Raw genomic sequence first — 11,052 nt, forward strand, 5'->3', positions numbered from 1 at the left:
GTTGGTTGTGTTTTGTTGTTGTTGTTTTTTGCCTCGTTTGGCTTCTTAAGTCTGTGGTTAAACTGGACCAAGTGGCTCTATCTACAATAAAAATACTTCAAACAAAAATAAAGTTCTCTCACAGAGCAAGTTTGTCCTGAAGGCAATCTTGGTTGGAATGATGTTAATGCCTCTCTCTTTTAAGTAGCATCATCTCACACGTAAATATGTCTACAAACCAAGCTCCCAAATATATAACAGGCAAACTCTTCCAAAAAGAACACAATTGTTTGTGGTGGGCTTTCTGTGAAGTGCTGCTTTTGCAGTTAGAACGTTACAGCAGAGCTGGCTGTAACCTGGAAAACACTTGTTCTTGGCGATTCAGGCTTTCGGAAGTGTCCCTTCCCAAGTGAGCTCCCCTCCCTCCCAGGACCAGGTCGTAAACCTCCTTCCTTCCCATTTTGCTTAAAGAAATTGGGAGAAAGATAGCATCAAAAGATAAATAAAACACGGGTCAGTTACCTATTTGTCCTGGCTATCACCACTTGTCTCAAATTGCATTTTTAATTTTCCTTTTTAAGATAAGAACTGAGGAAATCAGCCACTATGTAGTTTCTATGTCATTAGGAAGAAGATGCCCTTATCCCCAATGATAAGGGTGGTGGTTTAACAGCAGGGAGTGAGAAAATGAAAATGTCGGTTGATGTTATGAAAAATCCTGGTACTTTAACAGGCAGTTCTATTTAAAACTATTTGCTAGAACCTGGGACACAGTTGGACTAAAAATCCAGCTAGAACTTTGGTTTAAAAATAAGACTCTTGAGTTTTACATATAAAAACTTATTAGTTGCACAATATCATCTCATCTGCCAATAATGACAGTATTACTTCTTCTTTTCCAATTTGGATACCTTCTATTTCTTCTACTTGTCTGATTGCTATGGCTGGCACTTCCAATACTATGTCAAATAGGAGTGGTGAAAGTGGGCATCCCTGTCTTGTTCCTCTTCTTAGGGGATATGGTTTTAGCTATTGCCCATTGAGTATGATGTTAAGATACCTAGGAATAAACTTAACTAAGGAGGTAAAAGACCTGTACTCAGAAAACTACAAGACATTGAAAAAAGAGATAGAGGTAGATATAAACAAGTGGAAGAATATACCATGTTCATGGATTGGTAGAATCAACATCCTTAAAATGTCCATACTACCCAAAGCAATCTATAGATTCAATGCAATCCCTATTAAAATACCAATGGCATATTTCACAGACCTAGAATTCTCCAAAAATGTATATGGAATGAAAAAAAAACACACCAAATATCCAGGTAAATCTTGAGAAAAAAGAAAAAGGTAGAGGGATCACAATATCAGATATCAAGCCATATTACAATGCCACTGTTCTCAAAATGGCCTGGTACTGGCACAAGAACAGATATAAAGACCAATGGAACAGAACAGAGAACCCAGAAATTGACCCAAGCCATTATGCTCAATTAATATTTGACAAAGGAGGCAAGAGCATGCAATGGAGTCAAGACAGTCTCTTCAATAAATGGCATTGGGAAAATTGGACAGATACATGCAAAAAAAATGAAACTAGACCACCAACTTACACTATACACAAAAGTAAACTCAAATGGATAGAAGACTTAAATGTAAGACAGGAAACCATAAAAATCTTAGAAGAACCCATCAGCAGCAAAATATCAGACATAACTCAAAGCAGTATGTTTACCGACACATCTCCTAGGACAATGGAAACTAAGGATAAAAACTTATTAGTTGCTTTGTTATTGACTTATTTTCATTCATACAAATATTTATCATGGCATAAGCAAAATAAATAAAATATACAATAAAATATGTGTAAGTATAATAAATACAAAACCATGTAGTCACTATAAGTCATTGTCTTCAGTTTCAGGAAGACAAATTTCACATATTTCTGTGATAAAGAGGGATCATAGCTTATCTTTTTGAAGTATGATTGTTTATTTATCAGGAACCCTGTTTTGAAATATTGGAATAGAAACTCTCCTTTATTGGCTTACCATCTTCCTTTCATTGTCATAAGTTACCCTTCCCAAGTTATTGCTTCAGTCACTTAACTTTTCACCCCATAGAAGTTCATGCTTTCACCCTTTTCTCTTAAGTAGCTTTAGGTAAGGGTAGGCTTGGGTCAGAGAGGACAAGGGAAATGAGGAGACTGGGTCACTGGCTTGTGGGGCTGAGCGGAAGGGGGCCTGCTGTCAAATGAGAGAAGGGACTAGGAGTCTGAGGAAACGTAGGGAAGGGGAGAAGAGGGAAGATAATGAGCTCATTTGGGATAAAATGAGTTTGAAATGTCTTTGGGACAGTCATGTGAAAATATGCATTTGGCAGATTAATGGATCAGTGCTAGAGATAACAGATTGGAGTGGTCAGCACATAACTAAACGCACGAGGGATGAGATATTTCCAGCAGTTGAGTTGAGAATAATGATAGAAGACCCAGGACAAAATCCCAGGGAGCCCTAACATCCAGGGCAGTGGCAGAGAAGAGCAGAGAGCCCAGATCTCTGTCTCAGTTCTCCTTTTCTACTTGGGGTCATAATGAAGCAAAATGGTGTACGGCTTGGCAATCTCCTGCCATGGGTGCATGCTCTCTGATGCCAGTTTTGTAGTTGGTGAGATGGGCATTGCCTCTGAACTCCTAGATGTAGGATCTTGATGAAAAACCCCATGATCAAGCGAGATCCTGGAATATGCAAAGACTCCCCACATCTACCTCTCCCTCAGCAAAAACTAAAGTTTTTTTTACAGACCATCGATCCCACGTTTCACTGGACTTCTGGTCCCACTGGTTATGTGGCACGTGGGGCAGAACACATTGAAAAGATTCTCAAGTTCTTTTTCATATTCTGTTAGTTTTCCTTACAGCAATTTCTAACTCTCACGTGGATCAGTTTGGTGTTGGGACCCGGATGGAATAATGCAGAGACTTGCTGGCCATCTCTTGGCTGCTTCCGGGAGTGGGTTGGAGACCAGGGACCTAATTCCAGGTCAGATGCTCTCATTCCTTCCCTGGACACTTTTTCCACCTGCCTCAGGGGAAGGTCCTCCCTGCAGATTCATAGCCCAGCTTACCACAATGTGCAAGCACAGGATCCTGAAGAACACATGGAAGCCCCAGCAGTTTGGGCAGAAGGCCTTGTGAAGGAATTTTGTAGTTGGTATTTTTCTGATTTTTAAAAAAATATATTCTACAAATTAATGTTAGTTAATTTGGACATCTTGTACTCATAGTCATTTAGGAGGACTGCCGGGAATACTGCGGTGTATCTTGCTCAGATCCTTCAAAGGCAAAGAGTTCTGGACTTTATCATGTGAATAACAAGGATCATCTATGTCAGTCCCTCATCTGGCCTCTTATATCAGCCTCCTAACCAGTCTCCATCTTTCTTCTGCGGCCCCCCAATCCTCCACGTAGTCAAACGTCAATTACAGTGAAACCCAGGCTCCTCCTTATGGACCACAGAAGCCTACCTCTTCTGCCCCCGACAACTGCTCCAGACTCATCTCAAATCGTTCTCCTACCTTGCTCACTGCTCTCCACCATATGTGTCACTTCTGAGGCTGACACACCACACTTGTCCCTTCCTAAGGGCCTTTGTAGTTGCTCTTCCTAAAGTTGCTCTTCTCAGGGCCACTTCCTAAGAAACTGGCTCACATGACTGTGGAGGCTCACTGGGTCCCAGATCTGCTGGATAGGCGAGCAGGCTGGAGACTCGGGGAAGACTGGCAGCTTGAGGCCAAAGGCTGACCGCTGGCAGATTTCCTTCTTGCTCATTCATCTCCTAGTCTGTGATTTGTCTTTTAACTTTTTGGCACATTTTGAAGCATCGAAGTTTTATACTTCAGTGAGGTTGAGTTTAGCTGTTTTTCCTTTATGGCTTTTTCTTGTGGCATAATACACAATCCACCTGTAATTTATTTTGTATATGATATTTGGTGTAGAATCCTAATTTATTCCTTTGCAAAGAAAGTGGCCAGTTGTCCCAACATCATTCATTAAATAGCCCTTCTTTTCTCCACTGACTTACAATGCTATCTCTGTTGTATGCCAAGACACTGTATGTGGGGATTACTAATAAGGCTCTATGTCCTGCTTCTCTGAAATTGTCTTAATGACCCCTTTATTTACTCACATGGCTTTTAGGGCAATATGTCAAGTTTTAAAACCTTTGTTGAGATTTTGAGTGGAATTACATTGAATGTGTAGATTAATTTAAAGAGATAATTGCCATCTTATGTTATGTATTCTTTTCATCCAAGAACATGGTAAATCTCTCCTTATATCTATTTTAAATTGTTAAGTAAATTCCCCATGCAGAACAAGTACCTTTCATTAAAAAGCAAGCTAGATTTAGTCCTGTGTATTTGTAATTATTTCTATTTTGAATGGGATTTTTAAAACCACATAATTGGTAGTTGTAGGTGTAAGGAAATTATGTTTTTATATATTTAGCTTGAATCCAGTAATACTTAGTGATTCTAATTGTCTGCCAGAGATTTCGTTGGAGCTATAATTTTTTTGAGATCCTAATGTGTGCCAAGCATTATATTGAACACTTTTAAAGGAGGTAATTTTTTTAGAATATATTTTTATTGATTTCAAAGAGGAAGGGAGAGGGACAGAGAGATGAAACATCATTGATGAGAATCATTGTATGCCTGCCTCCTGCATGCCCCATATTGGGGATCAAGCCTACAACCTGGGCATGTGCCCTGACCAGGAATCAAGCCACACAGGCTGGGCTAAAGGAGATAATTTTTATTCCCATTTTATAGAGTAAGAAGATATTAAGTTCTTCTCCAGGCTTCTACCACTAGTTGTGGCAAAGTCAATAGTCAGGTCCAGATCTATTTAACTTCAAAGCCACAGCATGTCCGAGTTCTTTCGGGTCTTTCGGGTCTATTTAACCTCTTCTGTGAAAGAAAAAAATTAGTTCTCCTGGGCCTGTCATGGAGCCCTCCTTTGCTCCAGAGGGCTTTAGAGCTGTGCTGTCCAATATGGTAGCCATTAGCCCTATGTAGCTCTTTGCATCAAAATGAATTAAAATTAAATAAAATGAAAAGTTAAGTCCCTCAGTCACACTGGCCACACTTCAGGGGCCCCATGGCCACACGTGGCTAGTGGCTACCCATGGACAGCACAGACAACAATTCCATCACCACAGAAAATCCTGTTGGGTAGTACTGTCCTAGAGGGTACCTAGGCCTCGCGCAGAGAGGAGTGGGCATTTCTCTCTGCTCCCTCTCAACCCCAGCTGTTACGACCAGGCTTCCAGGAGTGGTAGCTCCTGCCCCAGGCTCTTCAGAGCCAGGAGCTGTCAGAAAGCTCCCGCATGGAGACACCTGCTTTCTTCTGGACGCTGCAGTTCTGCCACACCCCACCTGGATTCAGCTCTAAATAGACTGCTGCTAGGAGAGCTGGGTCATTTCCAAAATTGGTGAAGCAAAAGAAAGCTTTTTAAATTGCCCCCTTTTCACCAGCACAGAAATCCTCCTGTGACCTCCGATAGGTTCTGGTTTTGTAAGATGCGAGGAGAGAGCTGGTCAGGGGGAGGCGGCCTGCAGGTCTCGGCCTCGATGGCTGGAGGGAGACCACTGCGTCTGGACTCTTAGTCGTACCCAGGCAAATCATGGGATGAAAAATACTGAGGAGATTGCTCGAGTCCCTGGTGATTAATATCTGACACTGGATTTTGGCTTTGCCTTCAAGAGCTCCCTTTGTGGGCACACAAAGCTCACTGCTTGGCAGTAACCACAGCCCGGCCTCCCTGGGTGCACCCAATGCCCCGATGGAATCATGACAAATTGGCTATCAGCTTTTATCATCCGATGCACCAAGAGACTGTGCTTTTCAGGAATAAGAATCCTGCTTAAAGCGAAGAGGACGAAGCCTCGTTTCAACAGCACTTCCCTTCTGGACCTGCCATCGGTTCCCCTGTGTGCCAGGAGTCTCCGTCATGACCTGTCCTTTGCCGGAGAATCATTGTATTTGTGTTCTGGTGTCTCTGGAGATTAGATGGTGCCAAGATCTGTGCATAATGGGCAATAATTACAGATGCAGGGGCTTCGGGCAGTTTGATTTATAGCTACTGTATGACCTGAGTTTAGGAGCAGTTTGACCTTAACCCAGGTTTAGGAATCTGAACCCATCTGTAGAACATCATGTTATAAAGTATAACATCTGTGCCATCTGTTGAAGCCGCTTGGGATGTCAGAGTGAGTCAGTAAGTCGGGGAAGGGAGAGAAATCTTTTTCCAGAATGCTGCTTCTCCTTCACTCTGATTTATCAGCTCTGAGGGGAGTTTTCAGTGTCAGTGACAGACATCCCTGGTTTCAGAGGCAGTCAAGTCCAGAGTCTTCATGTGCGGTCCCTGGGCTGGCTGGTTACCCGTTGCCTTGTTTCAGCTTATCATTGTCATCTGTAACTTATCAACGGGACTGGGTGTGTTCAGGAAGGTAAAACTGGCCAACAGAAGCAGCAGTCCATATCTGTGGGAGCTTAGACAGGTATCATTTGAGCACCCAACGTGGACAGTGCAGGAGCTGACCCAAGAGGCTCACTCAGTATCTGTAGTACCTACAGTTTCCAATGGCTCGGTCTTAGCAGGGAAAGGGTGGAGAGGCGATCAGACGTGATGGGGACCAGGCACATGCATCACCTGCCTTGCCAGGCATGAGTGCAATGGGGCTGGGGGCCCTGGAAGGGAGGCCTTGAATCTTCTGTTCCAGTGACATTTCCTACCTGGGGGGATGGGGGCGGGGTGCTGCCAGGCTTTTCACCACCCCCAGTTCCTACCCCAGCATCTCACTGGGGTTGAATCTCATGAACACATTGTAAGGTACAGGCTGGGTGTTTGGAGTGGTGCATGGCAGAAGAGAAGGGACAAGAAAGGCTGGCTGGTTGGTGTTGGCTGGGTGAGCTTCACACCACAAATACTAGTAATCATCCAACAGGCAATTTCTTAAATCCTCCCTTTATTAAAGGTCTACTTACAAAAAAAATAATAGAAATGTTTTTATTTTATGTTTTTCTCTGGATAATTAGGACTCAAGTCTCAATTAACTTTACCAACAAAACTAAAGGGCTGTGATAATCCACTGCCTTTTCACCAGGAGGTGTGTTTTTATTTTCCTAATGATGAGATGCTGAGTATCAGTGTGGAATGGGAGAAGGCAAGAGCATAAGTCTGCTAAAAAGCAGAACACGAGGAGAATGCTGCCCCTTCCTCCACCTCACCATCCCCTCAAGATGTGTTTGTGCACTTTCTATATACTTTAACATTATTTATTCAACTGAAGAATTACAATAGGAATAAAAGGAGATCTTGAATATGAGTCAAACCTCATGAGTTTGAGCCTTTGGGAAAAGTCTGGTCTGAGTTATGTGAATTCATGAGGCATCTAAAGTATAGATATATGAAAAAATATATGAAGATATATATGCAGATATTTACATATGAAGATAAATACACAAGCACACATACAAATGGGTAGTCCCTGTGTGTGTGTATTCATATATATGAAGAGTTTCATTCCTCTGAGTATATATGAAGACAGATATGTGTGTGCATATGTGTGTGTGTATGCCCTTATTCCTTCATGCCAATGAGCATCATTTAGGAGTAGCTACAGCGGAGGGCTTTGTAGACCTGCATCCATCCTGGATCCGTCACTAACTTGCTGACTTCTAGACCAGGGTTTCTCAGCGTCAGTACTATTGACATGTTGAGTTGGCTGATTATTTGTGCTGTGTAGCTCTCCTGGGCACTGTATGATGTTTAGCGGTATCCCTCACCTCTATGTACTGGAGGCCAAGACAGCCCCACACCCCTCCCTGCCCATGACCACCACAAATGTCTCTCAACAAGTTCCAGGCACTGCCCTGGTTGGGAACCATTGTTCTAGACCAAATGGGATTGTTCCCAGGACATACAATATCCATCAGTAGACTGAGGAGAGCACCTCCAAGGCCCCTTCCAGATCTCACACTCCCAGGTGGCTGTCAAGGATCTGGCCAGATCCAGAAGCCATCTGACCCCCGTGTTGCTGTAACTGGGTATATAAGTGGAAATTTGTTCTTCTGAAGGTTAAACGCTCTTCTTTATACTATCCATTTGCTTATGTAGCCTACCCTGCCCAGTTCCCAAAGACCAGAAGATGAATGACTCTTCTTAGATGCCTAAAACAGACTTAAAGTCATACTTATGTTCACTGAACTTGAGCCACACAGCTATGTGTAACAGAGGAGAGGTTTGGAAATAATTTGGCTGAAACACCTGCTTTTCTCACCCACAGGAATTCTCACACTAACGAGAGCAAATGAACTACTGAGCACATGCGTGCCGGGCAGCTTCCTGATCCGAGTCAGTGAGAGGATCAAGGGCTATGCCCTGTCCTACCTGTCTGAGGACGGCTGCAAACACTTCCTCATCGACGCCTCCACCGACTCCTACAGCTTCCTGGGCGCGGACCAGCTGCAGCACGCCACCCTGGCGGAGCTGGTGGAGTATCACAGGGTGAGACGATGCACAGACTTGACCTGCTCTGTGAATTCCTGTCCTGCAGCAGCTCGAGCTCTGGAAGGCAATTACGAGAAAAATGATTGAGACAAGTAATGGGGGATTAGTCTTTGATAATTCCTCCCCATCATCAGGATTCTTAATTGCATTTCCTTTATCACTGAGCCTAGTTCCTCCTCAAATACTCAGGGAGACCCCACCGGGCAGAGAACATAGGAGACGCTAAAATCTCTATGCCTACACTGACCACATCTGAGAACACTCTCCAGTTAGAACTCGGTGCAGGTTTGCACATGAGAAAAATCTGTTTTGAAATTGTAGACTATAAAGCTTTGTGTAAATCAAGGGTAGGCAGGAAGTTCTGTGTTCTCAAGAGGTAGGAGTGCCACGGCATCATTATTTACTCTCTTAACCTGCCCAGCCTGACCTGTGCCTTCTGATTCACAGGAGGAGCCCATAACCTCCCTGGGGCAGGAGCGCCTCCTGTACCCCTGCGGTCAGCGGGACCAGCCTCCCGACTACCTGGAGCTCTTTGAGTGACAGCCCCCACGTGTCATCCTGCAGCCCCCGGCTGGGCTTTCCTGTGGACAGACACGGCTGAAATGGACGTCAGTGTGTGAAGCCAAAATGACCCTGCCGCAGAGCCAGTACTGAGCAGCCAACAGTACCCTTGGGGTCCTACAGAAATCCCTCTTCTGCACCAACGCCGGAGTTTGATGTTAGAGATCACCTCTGCATCGTACGCACTCCGAACGTGAAGGGAGATCCCCATTTCAGCAACTGCCTAACATGAAGGATACACCCTCCATGATGTATATAAGACAAAGTGAACAAAGAAGAAATTGGAGCCTTTTAGGAACCTTTAAGAACCTTGGAGCCTTTAAGAACCAGTAGCTCGTGGGAACTATTTCACGGTCTCCACGCTCTCCTTTGCATCATCTCAAAAAGCCTCAGGGCCTGTTTATATGAAGTGACATGCTGGCATTATTGACGGCTGAGATGACTCTCCAAACACACTTCACTTATTGTGCACATTGGAGCCAGGATGTAAGAGACATAGCAAAACAAAGTTAAATTAAAGTATAGGGTGAGGGGCTTAACAGGGACAAAAACACCGCGGGCTAGGAGAGCGAACTGGTGTCTGTGAGTGTCCTCATCCCAGAGAGCCAGGACACGGTGCCCGTCTACCTGGGCTCTACCCAGAGTGCACCAGGGATGGAGTCTGTGCACACGTGAGGTCCTACGTGTTAGTGGTGACGGACATGAACACAATAGTGAGCTGTGTGAATGCTACTTCTTGTGGGTTGAACTGTGCCCCCCAAAAGATATGTTGAAGTCCTAGCCCCCCATACCTGTGAATGTGACCTTATGTGGACTTGGGGTCTTTGCAGATGTAAGCCAGTTAAGATGAGGTCATCCTGGACTAGGATGAGCCCCATAATCAATGCCAGGCATCTTTATAAGGAGAGAGGGGTTTGGGAACAGAGGCACGCAGAGAGAAGGCCACGAGATGACAGCAGAGACGGGAGGATGCAGTTACAACCCAGGGATGCCAAGGACCACTGGCGACCACCAGGAGCTAGGAGAGCAGCATGGACAGGCCTTAGAAGGGAACGTCGCCCCGCCGACACCTTGATTTCAGACTTCTAGCCTCCAGAACTATGACAGAACAAATTTCTGTTGTCTTAAGCCACTGAGTTTATGGTAGTTTTTATGGCACCCCTAGAAAACCAATACAGACATTTATGTAATTACAGAACCGGATGTGCATTATGTACCATACAAATGCGAGATGTACAACTGCAGACAGGAACCCCGCCCTCCTCCTAATGAAGGGAAAACAGGAGATGAGAAGAACCTCCCATTGGCTCTGTTTAGCTCAGGACGAAGAATTGCTCAGTCAGGAATCTTCTGCCCCACTGCACCCCACCCCACCCCCAGCCTCCATCAGGGGGAAGGCCTGACCGAGGAGGCTCGGAGTCACCGAGATCATTCTCTGGGAAGATGGAGATCTACTCAGACTTCAGGCCTGGCTCCCCGCATCAGCGTTGTTTTAAAGGAAGCAGACGGTGGTAGCCATTTGTTCCTGAGGTTGTTGGTTGTATAAAGAGTCGCTGGCAGTGTAAAATGTAACCTGTAAAGAGGGCAGGGTACCTGTCTGTGCATATATATGTGCGAGTGTGCATGGGTGGAGATGTGTACTTTAATGAGCAAGTGTTTAAACACAGAGAGTTGCTATGTGTTTCTTGAAATGCTGTATGTTTTCTATTGTCTGAGAGACAACTGTCAATTAGTGTCAAGAGCGTCCCTCCGCTTCCTCTCTGTGACTCAGCGACCATGATGTGATAGAATTGCAGAGATGGCGCCGGGCTGGAAGCCAGGAACGTCTGTTCCCGCCTCTTCCCACCATGAGCTCTGTGGTCGTGGATAGGTCCCCTTACCTCTAGGAACCTCACCTTTCACTTCTAATGAAATAAAACAAGGGATTTTAACTAGA

General features: G+C 44.6%; 1 protein-coding gene across 6 annotated transcripts in view; it reads left to right on the forward strand.

Moving 5' to 3' along the window:
- SH2D4A (SH2 domain containing 4A) overlaps positions 1 to 11,052 on the forward strand; it is a 50,035-nt gene extending 38,983 nt beyond the window's left edge. For 5 of the 6 annotated variants that reach the window (XM_006097022.3, XM_006097021.3, XM_014462880.2 and 2 more), the window contains 2 exons: positions 8,332 to 8,552; positions 9,003 to 11,052. In XM_006097022.3, coding sequence (XP_006097084.1) covers positions 8,332 to 8,552; positions 9,003 to 9,095 — 314 coding nt within the window. In that variant the 3' untranslated portion in view covers positions 9,096 to 11,052. Of the gene's footprint in view, positions 1 to 7,081; positions 7,153 to 8,331; positions 8,553 to 9,002 lie in introns of those variants that run through there. The other variant, XM_014462881.2, reaches the window with a different exon arrangement.

The sequence above is a fragment of the Myotis lucifugus genome, unplaced genomic scaffold (genome assembly GCF_000147115.1).
Source record: "Myotis lucifugus unplaced genomic scaffold, Myoluc2.0 scaffold_194, whole genome shotgun sequence".
NCBI classification, from domain to species: domain Eukaryota; kingdom Metazoa; phylum Chordata; class Mammalia; order Chiroptera; family Vespertilionidae; genus Myotis; species Myotis lucifugus.